Raw genomic sequence first — 16,466 nt, 5'->3', positions numbered from 1 at the left:
GTTTAGATAAGTTAAAATACAATAATTTATTTTTTCTAAACTTATTTTATTTGAAATTATCTAAACTTGTTTATTTTTTAAAGGTTCATATCCGAGTTCACGTTTTTTTTTTTAATGGCATTATTCAAAACATTTAAATAAGATTAAATAGGCAAATGAATAATAAAGTTAGAAAAATAAAAGACCAATAAAAGCCTTTTAACATCTCTAGTTCGGGTCACCACTTTCTCGAGTCCAGACAAGTCAAGTCATGACCGGGTACAGGTAAATTATTTGGGTCAGATTATCATTGGGTCGTCATTGTCATATACTCATGCTCGCATTCAATCATTATCACGTTCAATTCAATCATTATCCGAAATTTTTTTTTTAAAAAACTTTTTTTTATTTGAAATTTTTTTTCTTTTTTATAAAATATAAGATAAAACAAACAAGCCTAAGGTCAAATAGTATTTGTAAACTACATTAATGCACATGCACCTACAAAGTAGTAGTATTCGTAAACCATAATTGCTTAATTGAAATATAGAATGAACTTGCACCTAAAAAGTAGTAGTATTCGTAAATCGTAATTACTAAATTTAAATAAAGAATGCACATGCATCCAAAAAGTAGTGGTATTCATAAACTTTTATAGTTTTTTTGAGACATATAAATTGTAATATATGACGTAATACTATATTGCTAGTTAAATTTGGGTCAATAACAAGTCGGGTTGATTTCGGATCGGGTTGATTTCGGGTCGGGTTAGTAATAAATCGGGTTAAATTCGGGTTAGTAATAGGTCGGGTTAAATTCGGGTCGGGTTAGTAATAGGTCGGGTTAAATTCGGGTCGGGTTAGTAATAGGTCGGGTTAAGTTCGGGTCGGGTTAGGAATAGGTCGAGTTGAATTCAGGTCAGGTTAAATTCGGGTTTTGACGGGTTAAAATAGGTTTGGGTCAATTTCGGTTCAGGTCGGGTTCGGTTCAAGTCAATATTTTACGGGTTATATTCGAGTCGGATCATCTCCAGGTCGGTTCATGTTCGGGTTCGGGTCTCAAATACTCGGGTTAACTCGGGTCTAGGGTTGGTTTCAGGTCGGGTCATATCGGGTTCGAGTCATCATTTTTCCGGGTTTAGACGGGTCAGTTAATAATCGGGTTCGGATTGGGTCCGCTTCTGACAGCTCTAGGTGTAGTCGTGTAAAGTATGTAGTAGACAGTTGTTGACTCCACATTGACCCATCAATTTCCATTAAGAAAGTCTATTTGCCTATACTTAGGTCAATACTTCAATAAGTCCTAACGCGCAAATTAGATGGTGTATTAAAGTGTACAATATTTGCAATGCACTTGATAAAATGACAATTTATAGTATAAAAAGCGTGGTTGCTCAATGGTAAATGAATTGTTGTTTTAAAAGTGATACACAATGAGTCAATGTGAACTATACACCTAAATTTCAGTGCATAAACCAAGGATTAATCTTAATGTATACCCAATAAGAAATCAATCCCTACTATAAAGATATGGAGTAATTTTCTTACTAGTATTGCAAAAAAATCATAAAATTAGTGTGACTAAAATTGAGAGGAAGAGAGAAGCAAACGTAAAGATTAAAATTATTGCAAGGCCCTAACAGATGCTTTGTTCTTGTATAGAAAGGAGAAGGGAGGAGTTTGGACCACATCATATTGGTAAATTTTAACAAACTTAGTACCATTGAAATGATCCATGATATAATAACAACACATGTTGGTATGACATTTCTATTTTTAAGTACGTTTTAACTTTAAAATTGTATGAAAGTACCATGGTATTAGGCTCAAAGATAAACTAGGATTTTCTCATAATATTGTACATAAAATAATCATCATCAATAGGAACGAATGTCACTATTAATGCTTGTTAATAACTTTTTCTTCTATGTGCATTAGTACAAAACATAATTAATGTATTCATGTATAAGTAGTACCATTATGTTTTTAATTTTTAATGTTTTTTTAGTACCATTATGTAGGAATATAATTTAGTTCCATTAGACGATTGTTGGTATCATTAGACTACATTGTTGAAGAAATGCACACATTTAGTTAATTTGTACCATTAGAAAATATGTGTACCATTAAATACTTTGTATTTCGTTTAATATCGTGAGACTGTCTTGTGATATCTTCTTTTTGTTGGTATATTGCACATATGTCGGGAAAATGATTGAGTGGAGGTAAAAGCAAGAAAACAAGGTCCGATATAACTATTCTCTCTGTCCCTAAATTTTTGCCCCATTGTAAAAATTTGGGTCAAATTTTATAAACTTTGACCATAACTCTTAATCTATAAGTGATAATATAATCATGTGCTGGATTCGTCTCATTGTACATTTAATTGATAATTAGGTTTTATAATTTTTACACTTATGAAAATGGAGATATAACTGTTTTAAGAAGCTTATTGGAGACCACGAAAAGTCAAATGGGGCAAAAAATTAGAGACGGAGGGAGTATTAACTAGACATTATTTACAAACTTGTCATGGTATATGCTGTAAATCAATATCGAGCAATCTAGCATTAATTAATACTTCCCTCATCCATTCCTCAATTATCTTTACCTGTTATTTGTTGGGTGGGGTAATGTTGCAACTTGTAAGAGGTAAATGAGGGTGAAAAATCATACCTAAATTTGGAAAGAGAAAAAAAAAAATTAAAAAGATATGAATAAATGTAAACAGCATAAAGAACAAATACTATTGGGAAATTCTATTTGGTACTCACAGTATTATTTAATTTTATCTTCGGTGAACAACAAAAAATATAGTAATCATGAATTAATGAATTATAGTTATCGCCCCCTTCCCCCTTACCCAGCAGCCCCAATCGCAAAATAAACCTCACGTACAACTTCACCAGATTAATTTTGCAAGGAATACTCATCTTTAATTCTAATGAATTCATCAGAACCGTCATCAATTTCCCCCTAATTCAGATTGAGCGAGCTTATCCCTTCCATCAAAATGCAACAGTTCATTAGAATTAACACCCGATTGGAATTGACACTTGGAAGGGGATAGGACTGTTGAATCATATATAGCAGTCACGATGTCATACTCTCCCTTAGGCAAACTAGTGATCAATTGTAAGACCATCTTGCTCTCCGAAACCGGATTGCAAGAAGTTTAATTTGCCTAGTGTACCCGGACATGTTCGCAAAATTCTCGAGACGAGTGGCGTTAAATTGTTCCTCCAAATAGACTGCACGAGTATGCTTATTGTCATAGAAAAGCTCCTCCAAGCGTTTACAAAGTTCAAGAGCGGTTGCACCGGCCTTCATGATTGTGTGAACAAGGTCCTTAGAGATGGTCCCATATATCCATTGTTTAACAATGGCATCCAAACGTTTCTAGGTAGAGTCATCGAGGTCAGAAGGCGCGAGAAACGGTGTTGTCTATATGGTCCAAGATGTTCAAGGCACAAGCATGGATTTCGAAAAGTTCCACCCACGTAGCGTATTGGCTTTCTTCTTGATCGAGAGTAATAGGCATGAGATTCTTGATGTTCGAAACAGCGAAGGCCGAGTGAAAGGTTGTAGATGGAGGAGGTGGAGTTTCACCATCACTGTGAGTCATGGTGGAGGCTACGTTGAAGGTCCTAGGAACTAGGGTTAGGAATTTGAGAGAGAAAAAAAAATTCCTATTGGTTGTGATTCCATGTAGGTTGCGTAAATCTCTCTTGATTGGAGTGTTCTCATTAGATTGATATATATAGGTGTACAACCCTAATTCTAAGAGAAACATAATATTAACATATTTACACAAAGTATATCATTTACAGAATATCCTAGAATATTTCATATTCTATCATAAGGTTTTAGGGGTTTCGTTGGGAAGGAAAGGAAAGGGAGACGCGACAAGGAAGGGGAGTTCAGCGCAGCGCCGGCACCGGAGAGGAGGAGTCTAGGCGCGCCGGCGCCCGGGGTGGTCTGGGCTCGCGTGGTGGGCAGGGCGTGGCTGGGCCGGTAGAATTTGAGTGGTGGTTTTTTTTAAAAAAATATTTTTAAAATAATTTAATTATTAAAAAAAAATACACCTAACCCTAGCTAAATATTTTAACCAAAATATATCATTAATTTTATGATTTATATATACTAATAATTCATGATTATCCAAGATAATTTAAATTTTTATGGTTCACCATAGAGAAAATTAAAAAACACGTGAGTACCAAAGAAAATTTCCCAAAATTATATAAGTAAAGTTTACTTCGGTCATCATTACTTTCCAAAAAAAATCTAATCCTGGGCATTCCATCCCCTAATTTATGAGAATATTTTGGACATATAACTATCATTTGGTCTCAAGAATTGCTTGGAACTCCTCCAAGTTTAGTCTTATCATCTTATGCTTGCAAGAAACCAATTTTACATATTTTATTTTTTTTTAATCACAAGTTACACAAATACAGTTAAATCATACGGAGTATATTATACACTATCTATGGACCTTATGGCCTTAGCATCAACAAACCAATAAAAATAGATTAAAGAAATAAAAAATGAGCTTACGAAGAACAAATCACATTGAAAGCCAAAGAATGCAGCTAACCTAACAGTTTCTTGCAAAGTTTTTACAAGCCATGCAAAGAAACGATTTCTGTCTAAAATGGATTTCTTACTTTATAAATATTAACACCCTTAACATCAATATTGTCAATTTGAAATAAATATTAAAATGGTAGGATTAAAAAGCTGTGCACACTTGGGATTTTTGTTCCTCATAAGCTCCCATTGGATGCATTTTTCTTCGGCGCAGAATTATCAAAACAAACACCAACCCTCTACAACTCCTGATGTAGATGTATCAAAACCAGGATGGACATGGCCCTTGCCGGTCCCGCCAGTCGCAGGCTTGCCAAACCCGAATCCTGAGATCCATAAAGGCCACCAATCCCACCATGGCGGTGGTGGAGGTGGAGGTGGAAGTATAGGAGTAGGTGGTAGGGCTGCTGAATGCAACTGCCACTGTAATTGTGATTGCGAAAAGACTCAGTGTAAAAGTAATGCAGGCGTAAATGGTGGCGGGCCTGTAGTATGCCTCCCCATGACCTGTGATGGTATGAATGGGTGCAAAGTTGGTGGTGGAATGAACAATGAAGGTGCTAACAGTTTTCAAATCCCACATTTTACAGTAGCAGGAGTCAGCTCAAATGGACAAAGTATGTCCCCTGCAGACATAAATGTTACAGATACAGGGCGTCACTGATGACTAATGGTCATGTATACAAGAAATACACCATAAAGGGTAGGATTTTGGCTTGTAAGGTTGAATCATATAGGAAGGTATTGGTTGAAATTGATTTGTTTCGTGGTTTGTATAATGGTTGTGTACTTGTGTTCATGTATAGAACTACTAATTAAGATACTAAGTATCAACGATCAAGATATAGGAATTCAAATATGGTACTGTACCTAATAATGGTCTCTTTTTCTCTCTTAAATCTTTACCTGATACAGAGTAATATAGTGTAACTAAATTAAGGGGAAGAAAACTCAGAATCAATCCTGCAAAATATCAGTAGAAGATGGAAGAACTTACCATCATTTTACATCCTAATTCTAAATCATAAGTATTCTTCAATATTTTCAATGATATATGATATAAACAAATATAATTACGAAGTATAAAGTTATGCAGACAGATAAAATGTTTATTTTTGGGGGGTTTTTTTTGGGGGGGTAGTAACTCTGCACTTCTGTACTTGGGTGTTTGAACTTCAAAGATATCCTCTAATCTTATATGTGTGGATTAAAACTGGTGAAAGAACTTGGTTGAGGTAAAATTGGCAGACAATCAGCAAATTTGGTGTGGTTTTCTCATAGCTGTTTTTACTAATTTAGATAAAAATATTCAGTGTGTTATGAACTTATGAGATCGTATCACAGTATTAATGGAATTTTGATGAGATAGATTTCAAAACTAAGTTAACAACTCATCAAATCTTACACTTATAAACCACAGAAATTACTAGAAAAAGACTTGGATTAATCTTTAAAGTCAAAAATGAAATAATCCAAGATCGTAAATCATAGTATGTCTGAAAGAATATCTGGCCTTTAATAAAAAATGTTACATAATGGCATTACACAAGATTTTCTGAATTGAAATAAGTTGCACGGACAAAAACAGCATGATCAACAAGAAGATGCTTGATGCTTTCCTACCACCATGCCACTGGCATGAATCCAGATTTTAAGGACAAACTGCAAGAAAACATGTACAATTACGTATAGATATCTTCAGCCTCTGAGCTATGAGCCTACTGCTACAACTATTTAAGCCCCTTAATCCATAGCAGAACTATAAGCTGAAAATGGCACCTTCAAAATGGGCTTCTCTCTCTCTGTTGGTTTTAATACTCACTTCATCCCTTTCCCTCTACTCTGCTGCAAGACTGTTACAAGAGGATACTGATAGGTCAAATGGTAAAGATACATTTACTGAAAAGATATCAGAAACAGGACATAGTTTCGGAAAAAGCTTTGGCTACGGCAATGGGGGAGGTAGAGGAGGGGGTAGTGGTTACTTGAGAATGCACATCTTCAACCCCGCCATCCCTGGTTTTGGTATTGCACGTTTCCCAGGCTTTCATGTTCCCATTATTTCTCATGGTAGAGGAGGAGGTCAAGGTTGGGGCAATGGTTTGCCTATAAATGGTCAGGGTTGGGGTAGTGGTTTTGGAGGAAGTGGAAGCGGTCAGGGTTGGGGTATAGGTGGTTCAGGTGGAGGAAGTGGGAGTGGTTAGTGGGGTGGCAGTGGTTCCTACGGTGAAGGCAGTGGAATCGGTCAAGGTTGGGGAAGTGGAGGTGGAGGGGCTGGTCAAGGTTGGGGTAGTGGTGGTTTCGGTGAAGGCAGTGGAAGCGGAGGCTGGGGTAGCGGTTCTGGAGGAGGAAGTGGAAGTGGTGAAGGTTGGGGTGGCGGTGGTTTTGGTGAAGGAAGTGGTCAAGGTTGGGGTAGTGGTGGCTATGGAGGTGGTGAAGGCTGGGGGAGTGGTGAAGGTGGCTGGGGCGGTGGAGGCGGTGGAAGTGGTGGCTATGGGAGTGGTTATGGAGGAGGCAGTGGCTGGGGCAGTGGAGGAGGCAACGGCTGGGGCAGTGGAGGAGGTGGCATGGGATGGTATCCTGGATACGGAGGGGGTGAAGGAATGGGAGGGTATCCTGGATACGGAGGGGGTGAAGGATGGGGCTGGGGTGGGGGCAGTGGTTGGAAACTTCTTGATGGAGACCATTACACACAAGCTGGGGATGGCTTCTCTATACAGCCTCCCTACTTTGACAATTTGTTTGATTCTGCTACACCTACAAAGGGGCAACCCCTGGGCTCCCAGCATTCAAACAGAAGGAATGAGGACAATTTACATGGTGACTGAGAGCAGAGCAGTGATACGAGCTCATGCTCCATCATCAAAATAAAGCTTGCAGCTAAGGTGTTTCTTGCTGGTTTCAATCTGGTGTAGAATTAGCAGCAGAAAACAGCATGCTCTGTTTCTATGATTTATACAATAAAGCACTAAACCTCCTATAATGGTTGATACTTGATACATGAATTAATAATTTGGTTATGGTAAGGTAGCTTAAACATAGATCCCAAATTGTCTGAACAACTACAATCTTCAGAAAACTCCCCAACTTGTATATTATGGCATCGCATGGTATTATCTCCTCAGCATAACTATAAACCAGAAGCCTAGCAACTTGCTGAGCGATTTGAAGACTATATACGTTTTAGTCAAATCTTATGAATATTTAGTGTTTCTAACCTTAATTATCAACTCCCAGATTTTCTTGCATCTTAGATTAAAAATAATTAGCTAGTAAAAATGTCTAACCAGATCAGAGATTCTCTGTTGTCTACAATTATCTCCCTCGATGACTGGCTCTGTCCCAGTTTGCAGCACTCGACACACAAGTAATCAGTGAAGTTTGTGAGCAAGTTTACTTGATCTGCAACATCTTAAGTATTTCCATCAGCTCCTATACAAGCAGTTGCTTTCAACTAGCATAGTGAATGAATAAAGCTGATCAGCCTAGCACGTTCAAATAGATGAAGCCTGTGCGCAGATGCCTATGTATCAGTCAAATAAAAAAAGCACAAAGAATTTAACACAGGCACGATCATGAAGCTAAATATTGACAGAGATCAAAACCATTAAGAGTGATAGTTATGCACATTAAAAGCAGAGGAGTTTAGCAGTTTACTGGCTGGAAATTGAGCAGAACTCCCACAAGCTTCTGTTATTCCTTTTGCACCATCAGATAAGACCAAAGACACACCTCCTACCCCCACACTGAAGCTTCCTCCTATTCGAATCTGGTGAAATTATAATAATATAACAAGCCTGTTCGATACCTAACAGTAAATACTAACCATCATTAAGGTTCTACTAATTTCATCTAACAGAAATACATTACAGGTCTAATAACAATTAGTCTTACTGCAAAAGTTGTTACAAGAGGATGTATGAACAAAACATCACAATTAGAATAGGACAGAGCAGATTCTGTCTATGGTACATTTATGCACACAGAAATTACCAAAGAAGAAATTGATGAAAAGGCTTCAATTGAAGCCTACATAGAGAATATTATTGTATAAGATCTCACTGTACATGAAACATCTTAAGGTAAGCCAAACAGTTGAAGTCTTTACTTCTATCAGACTGAATTCGTTGGCTGTGAATGTACAAAATTTTTCACTTAATATATGCAACAGTACAGCCATAGTTCATTGGACTTTCTTGCTCAAATTTCTCAATACGAGGATGGTTCCTCAGCATCTCAATCACACATTCTTTGAGTATTCCAGTGCCCATTCCATGTATGATAAAGAGAAGAGAGTGAGATTCCCTTGCTGCTATAGCCATACTAAGTGCATGAGAAGCTTCCTCCGCCCTCATGCCTCGAAGATCAAGAGTATTCTTTGAAGTCTGTACAGCTGCTCCATAAGATAATTCCTCGTCTTTCTTACCACCTAAATAATTCAATTTCCCTGGCATACGACCCTATATAGACAACAGTAGATAAAAAATAACCTTAAGCAACTGTTCCTCACAAGTCACAACAATACAAATTTCAATATTTAACACCAACTAGCCTAGATAATCCACAATCCATACCAGATCAGGCAGTTCAATTAAGTAAACAACACCACAGGTCCACAGCCAACACAAACAGAACAATTATATCTCCTAACTTTTTTTTCTTGGATACCCTAAAGTATGTGCCAGGTTTCTACCAGTAATTTGCAAGAGAAAGAAAAACTAAATAGCCACATATATACATAAAGATTGGTAAAAATACTACCGGGGAAAATTATAAAAATAATTGGTGTTTTCCTGTTCTTATTCTTTCCCTACATAAAGGATTAATTAATAAAAGTTTTAAAAAAGGGTATTCATGTAACTTATTCACATAAAGAAACTGCAAGTATTTTGTATGAAAACTGCACAAGGCCAGCCAAAACAACAATCAATAAATCAAAGCCTTAATCTCATACGTGGGGTCGGCTACATGAACCAAAAGTTATTATTCCGTATAGTCAGCAACAATAACAACAAAGAAAGAAAGAAAGATAATAAGAAACGACAAAAATCATGTAATCTACAAAAGGGTCAAAGACGCATGGAAAATAAAATAGATAAATAGCCTCCCCTCTTTTTTGCATTCAATTTCAGTCCATATAAAACAACATACATAGAAGAGAAAACTTTATAAATTTGCAATGATATTCAAGAGTTGAGATCGCTAAACATCATAATTGGCACAATTCCATTTTTGCCTGAAAAGAAGTGCATTCATTTGCTATTCTTTACACAGAATCCATATTGATTCTTTGGTCAAACAGAATATAAAACTTGTAAATGTTAAGAGTAGTTCGGAGAGACAAGAAATGTCATAAGAGTGCATAGTACCTGCTTCTTCACAAGTGAGCGTGCGTCAGCAGCAATACCTTCAGTTGGTTGGATACCACTTTTATCCACGCGGAATCTTACTTTTCCATGCTGGATGAGAACAGTTTCATCATCTTCAGACACCTCAACCACAGAAGCTAGCTTACCTCCTAAACGTTTCACATGGACCTGCTCACCAGGTTGAGGTGTATGCATAACTACCAAATCTTCAGAAACCCTATCCAACATAGGACGATGACTTTCTACCAAAGTTCCAATTGTTGATTCAGCCTTTTTCACAAGAGATCCATACTGATAAATATCAGCAATTATTAATTGATTCTCAAACTCCTGGACTACAGCTTCTAACTTTGATTTCACAAGATCAAGTTCTTCTTCAACTTGCTGGGTCTCCTTTGCAATCAGAGCCTTCTCACGCCATTCAAGATCTTGAGTTTCAACTTCAATCTTCAAAAATTCAAGAGAAACATTTAGACAGTAGAATGGAGTTTAGATAAAGTTCCTCATTTGACAGCAGAAAGCACAAAAGACTTCAAGCTTAAATTATGCAAAAAACAGAAGAAAAAAAAAAAAAAGTAGTTTGTTCACATATTTGACATGAGTACTACATAGAATTTAATTAATCAATATATTTTATTACACTTAAAAGGTATCACACTCCCACAGTTCTGCCATAGCTCTTTTATTGGAAATCCTGACAAAGATTTTTCAATTAAAAAGAATTCAAGATGAACTTCGAAAATTAAACATGTAGATTAAAACCCTTTATTGCACAGGTTTTTAGGAATAGGGAAAAAAACATCTTTTTATTAAAAACTAATACAAAGAATTGAAATTGTTATAGACTGCTAATGGTATGGATCAGATCATCCTCCTCTTGAAAATACAGCATGTTTGTCAAAAGCGCTCGTAGAATTATGGAATAACTCTGTGTGGAAAAAAAGTGAAAAAGAAAATTTGTGTAACAGCAATAATAGTTAGTTTTCAATTGATTTGGTTTGTAAAAGGGGCTTGAATAGATTAATAGTTTAATTGATTATGTTTAATCTTACTCCCTCCGTAATTATCCATACTAGTTGCCCAGACTCTAACATGGATATGGAACTTTATACTACCTCCGTTTCTGATTCGACTCACTTACTATTCATAGGGTCAAAATTAGATAACTTTGACCACATTTAATGACTTATACAATATAAATAAATTAGCATATGGGATCTTATTAGATTCCCCTTATTATAAATTTTTCAAATATCAACTTTTTATAATTTTCACTTATACATAGCCAAAGATATTCATGGTCAAAGATGTTCATTGGAGACCGTGCAAATGCAAAGTGAGTCAAACTTTCGGGAACGGAGGGAGTACTTCATTTTGGACCAAAATGTTATCAAAATTATCCATAAAATCGCTAAGTCCAACACTGCCATAAATTTGTTCTCCAATTAATATCGTGCTATTGGTAGGATTGAATTGAAAGATTCAAGTAATTCATTGCACATCATCTAGTTTGTTCAAAAGAATGTAGATGCATCCATTTGCCAAAAAGAAATATTCAAAAGTTACCAGTGGTCAGCAACTTATGCAACATCCAAATCATTAGCTATCAAAAGAAAACTCATCTACCCACATCATCCAATGATGTTTGGACCCAACCCAAATTATATCACCAAATTCAACCAAAAGAGTAAACCCCAGTAAACAGGTTCTATAGTCTACACATTAAAGCAAATGGGGACTAAAGTCACTTAACAATGATTCATAAAAGGTCTAACAGGGCAGATCTCAAATTTCTTACCTCATGATAAAGATCCATTACATCAGAATGAAGGGACGCAGCTAGTCTAGCCCGTTCACCCATCCTATTTCTCTCCTCCAATAAAGACTGATATAGCAGACCTTTTCTCTGTGCCTGCTTTTCTGGCATCAACCTCTCAAGCCAGCTTTCTGCATGATCAATAATCTTATCATCAAAGCCAATTCTCCTAGCAATTCTCAAGGCGTTTGATTCACCAGAAGATCCCCATAAGACCTGAAAGGTAGGCTGTAGAGTGTCCAGAGAAAACTCCATAGCTGCATTCTCAAATCGAGCGTCCATGTCCTTTAGGCAGCTTAAATCAGCATAATGGGTGGTTACAACAGCTAAACTCACTCTATCTTTTAGATATTGTAAGATGCTGGAAGAAAGTGCTACTCCTTCTGAAGGATCAGTCCCACTCCCAATTTCGTCAATTAGGACAAGTGAATCTTTTGAAGCCACCTCCAAAATCTTGCCAATTCGCAAAATGTGGCCACTAAAAGTAGAAAGGCTTTGTTCCAAGGACTTCAATCAGAAAAAGGGGGGATAAGGAAGAGTTTAGAATGAATGTAACAATACTTGTGACTAATCAGCTGATATAGAAGAGAGAAAATCCTACCTGATGATCTCCTATATCTGCCAGAACTAAATCAAACCAGGGGAGCTTGGGAATACTTTTAGCTGGCAAATACAGGCCAGCCTTTGACATTAGAGACACAAGTCCTAAAGTTTTCATGGAAGCAGTTTTCCCACCTGCGTTTGGCCCTGAGATGATCACCACATTGGTTTTATGTCCAATTCTAATGTCTATTGGAACAGGAAACTTATACATTTCATCAGGCAGCTCTTTGAAGGATTTTATACCAGCTTCCCCATTTAAGTTATCTGAATTCCCTGATTTGGGTACTGATACATCCTTCAAGCTACCCAAACATGGTTCAAGTAGCAAGGGATGTCTAATCCCTTCAACATCCACCAATAAAGCATCATCATTAGTAACTGAATATAAAATAGGACATTTTGCTTCTAACCAATTAGCATAACCAGCTCTTGCAACTGCAAGATCAATCTCTCGGATTCTATCTAACAAATCATTGACAGCTGCTGCTGACTTTCCAAGTTCAGAAGCAAGCATACTTAAAATAGCTCGTTCCTCATCCTTTTCAGAATTGGCCAGCCAGACTTCCATGTTGTTCAAGTCCACTGCCTCTTTAGGTTCCATGAAGTATGTTGCTCCAGAACTACTAATATCTAAAACAACACCACCGGGAAGCAAAGATCTATGAGAGGCTTTGATACCAACGCACATCCTAGATCTACGATTTGTGACCACAGCTTTGTCAATACCTCCAGCTTGAAATACTTTATGTGAAACACTTCTTAAAAGAGAATCTAAGGCATCCATGTTCTTCTTCCTTTCTGACCTAATGAACTCCAAGTCTTCGCTGGCTCTATCCAGCACTATTGAAAGTTTACAGTCTACACAATATTCCATCTTCTGCTCCAATTCAACCAAGAAATTGCAATTTTGGAGAATTTCAAGCAAAGGATAGCTCCTGTTTCAACAGATAAAGCTAAGTAAACTCCTATGGACTAGTTAAGGACAATGTAATAAAATAGAATTTTGGAGAAGGAAGCCCAGAGAGAATAATTGGAATTCTCATTACTCCTTTTGTTTCACAATAAGCTTAACATTTGCCTTTACACTATCTCCAAGACATGCTTTTGACTATTAATATCTTTACTTAATTAAAATTTATACAAGTTAATATTAATAGTCAATTTGAAAATAATTTCTACACATAATTGTAAGGAGTAATAAAACGAAATTCATAGTTGATTGTGGTTCTGATGCAATTAATTCATTAACAATGTTGCTACAATCTCAGGCCTTGGAATGGCTAGACACTCCCAACTACAAGATCATCAGAGCATTATAAGGCTCGGCCACTTTCTGATTACTTCCATGCTTAATCTTCTCTATCCTAGCAATTTCCTTTTAAATTTCACTTTCTCTATTCTAACTAAGTCTTTGCCTTATTCCTCAAGCTAATTCTAACAGCCAGCGATGCAATACTAAAAGAGCCTTTTTCCCTACACTAATCTATTACATAACATAATGAATGGTAGCGGATAACTTTTCAAAAAAAAGTCCCTCCAGCAAGTCCATCCACAAAAGAAAGCAAAACAAACCCTTAAGAAGGCACGAAAACAAAGCAAGATTATTGCATGCGGAAAGAACAAGCTATTCAGACTAAGATAGCACCTACTTTTCGACAGAAAATCCTACGTCATATATTCTTTATTCAAGAAAAATCTGATAAATTTTTTAATTTTCCACAGAAAATGTAACAACTATTCGGGATAGAGGAGTACATTCACAGACAATGTGACAACTATTAAGGATGGGGGAGTACTTTCTTTACACCACATTTGGTTGAGGCCTGAGGGGAAGATGTTTTCCAAAACTACTCAAATAATAAACTCATTCCTCAAAACTCATCTCTTCCCAGCCAGAGACAGCCTTACTGAAACATTCCTAATTTAAACATTACTAATTTCTTAACTTAAAAATTTGATTGCATCATATATGAAAAAATACAAGTTTATCATCTTGATAACTAGCCATTGTTTATCAAGTGGCAAATTTGTAATTAGATGGCATAATTTTGCACTATTCATAGGTAGAACCGCTAACACCATTAGCGGTTTTAGCCTAAAATCACTACTAGTATTAGTGGTTTACCCAGGTTTACCCCAAAATATTACTAACTTTACCATTTGATAAACGAAAAATGTTTACCTTGAAGATAAACTCGGACTCCCCCCGTCCCTCGTCATATACTATTGTACATTGATTTTCTGCTAACCAATCTACCTTGCAATTCAACTAACACAACAATTAACAATAAGCACCTCTTAATTCCCGTTCGATTTCGAACCCATCGATTCCAAGAACCCAATAAAATGAATTGCCTTTAACAATAATATAGCAGAACTATACAAGAACAATAATAATCACCAACAATCAATAAATGCAAATTTACACAAAATATCATTAACACTAAATTCAATCAAAAAATAACAAAACTAACTAACCTTCCATCATCATCAGAAGAAATCTCCAGCAACTGCTCAAACAATCGTTTCGCCGACCGCAACGTTCGCTTCACCGAACAAAGCTCCCCGATAGAAAGCATCTCACCGGAAGCAGCCATCTCCACAACGCCAGAAACATCATCAACACCAGAGAAGTCCAGAGGAGTGTGGAGGCCCAATGCAGCAGTAGTTTGGGCCAGGAGCCTCTGACTCTCATCCAAGGTCCGGCCCATAGGAATGGACCCATTTTGGGCCAGGGAGAGGCCCATAGTGGTGGAAATGAAGGGGGAGAGGTGATTGCAGAGACGATTCCATTCGAGAGTTTCTAGGGTTTGGCGTTGAAGCTCGTCGGAGAGTTGGGAGGAGTTGGAGGAGAGAGAAAGTTGGCAGGAGAGTTTACGGTGGTTGTGATGGCGGTGGAGGAGAGAGAAACGCTGTTGAGGGTGGTGGAGAAGGGTGGTGAAGGAGAGTGAGAGTGAGAGTTTGAGCTCCATTGGAGGAGCCAAAGATTGTTTGATTTTTTTGAATGTTATCACATTTGAATGGTTGGTGATTGGTTTTTATTAAACGCACCGTTTTATTTAGCACTTAACCAAGTGTGCGAGGAAAAATAAGTTATGCTAAGCCCTAAGGGTTATCTAAGTTTAAATTACAAATACTTTGTACAATTAGGTCCCGTTCACTTCATTTTATTTTTGATAAACTGAAATTATTTTTATTGATTTACTATTATATTTCTTCTTTAACTTTACTGATTTTTATGAAATTATTTTTACTGAATTGAAATTATTTTTGCTGAACTGAATTTATTTTTGCTGAACTGAATTTATTTTTACTGAATTTAAATTAATTTTACTGAACTGAAATTATTTTTATAGAACATTATTTTTTTAAGGTGAAATGAATGGGACCTAAGTTTTAATGAAAATAATAAAATAAAAAATAAATAAAAAAAAACACAAATAATTAGGTAGGTTCAGATAAATGAAAATTAACTAAATAAAACACACCATAAGTTCCCTTAGTTACTTTTGTATTCAATTTGATGTATCTTTGAATACTCAATGTTTATTGCATCTTCTCTGATAGTTTTGGAAGTCGTTAAGTTTTCCGTGTTGAAATATGGCACTTGTAAAAGGATTGGAGTTGGCTCGTAATATTCACATCAATAGATTATCCTATTGGATAGTCTAGCATCTGTGTTAGTCTACGAGGTGATGCGAATAGCAAGGAGGATTGGGAGGTGAAAGCAAATCATATTTATCGTGAAGAAGATCATATGACGGATTGGCTTGCCAATCAAGAGGTGATTCAATTTAATAATTTTAGAGATCTTGACAGGGGGCTCCCAGAGACCTTTGTAGGAAAATGTAATTATGGATTCATGTCTCACACTAATCTTGTAAATTTGTACTAACGCAGATACAGAATACTTAAATAATACTAATAGTTAGAGATATATATTTGCAATTGAACAGAGAAAATACAAGTTTATCTTCATGATAAATGGCGGTAGCATTATTTTTCATATACTTTCATATTGTTATGTTAGATGAATATCTTTGTGATTTTATTTTTTCTTATTAATTGACTCAATTCTGCACCTTATTTTTGTTCATTTGAAAGGAA

General features: G+C 36.3%; 2 protein-coding genes across 2 annotated transcripts; one reads left to right on the top strand and one right to left on the bottom strand.

Annotated features, from left to right (window-relative positions):
- Positions 1–6,343: 6,343 nt before the first annotated feature.
- Positions 6,344–7,399, top strand: LOC110706766 (glycine-rich protein DOT1-like). The gene is made up of 2 exons (XM_021884717.1): positions 6,344–6,770; positions 6,822–7,399. Exons 1-2 carry the CDS (start codon positions 6,344–6,346, stop codon positions 7,397–7,399), a joined length of 1,005 nt encoding a protein of 334 aa, XP_021740409.1.
- A 1,054-nt stretch (positions 7,400–8,453) lies between these two features.
- Positions 8,454–15,548, bottom strand: LOC110706897 (endonuclease MutS2-like). The gene is made up of 5 exons (XM_021884882.1): positions 14,838–15,548; positions 12,358–13,294; positions 11,739–12,263; positions 9,941–10,387; positions 8,454–9,031 (listed from the first exon to the last, which is right to left on the bottom strand). The coding sequence occupies exons 1-5, from the start codon at positions 15,329–15,331 to the stop codon at positions 8,723–8,725; spliced, it is 2,712 nt and encodes a 903-aa protein (XP_021740574.1). The 5' UTR covers positions 15,332–15,548; the 3' UTR covers positions 8,454–8,722.
- Positions 15,549–16,466: the final 918 nt, after the last annotated feature.

This window comes from Chenopodium quinoa, unplaced genomic scaffold, assembly GCF_001683475.1.
Source record: "Chenopodium quinoa cultivar QQ74 unplaced genomic scaffold, ASM168347v1, whole genome shotgun sequence".
NCBI classification, from domain to species: Eukaryota; Viridiplantae; Streptophyta; class Magnoliopsida; order Caryophyllales; family Amaranthaceae; genus Chenopodium; species Chenopodium quinoa.
Note: the sequence above shows the minus strand (reverse complement) of the source record. Positions and strands in the feature narration are given on the sequence as shown.

Excerpts from the sequence above, each read along its gene's own strand:
- LOC110706766 (XM_021884717.1), top strand. The coding sequence starts at position 6,344 with ATGGCACCTTCAAAATGGGCTTCTCTCTCTCTGTTGGTTTTAATACTC. Across the intron at positions 6,771-6,821 it reads AGGTGGAGGAAGTGGGAGTG|GTTGGGGAAGTGGAGGTGGA; the intron begins GTTAGTGGGGTG and ends GAATCGGTCAAG.
- LOC110706897 (XM_021884882.1), bottom strand. The coding sequence starts at position 15,331 with ATGGAGCTCAAACTCTCACTCTCACTCTCCTTCACCACCCTTCTCCAC. Across the intron at positions 13,295-14,837 it reads TCTTCTGATGATGATGGAAG|GAGCTATCCTTTGCTTGAAA; the intron begins GTTAGTTAGTTT and ends CTGTTGAAACAG. Across the intron at positions 9,032-9,940 it reads GCTCACTTGTGAAGAAGCAG|GGTCGTATGCCAGGGAAATT; the intron begins GTACTATGCACT and ends TTGTCTATATAG.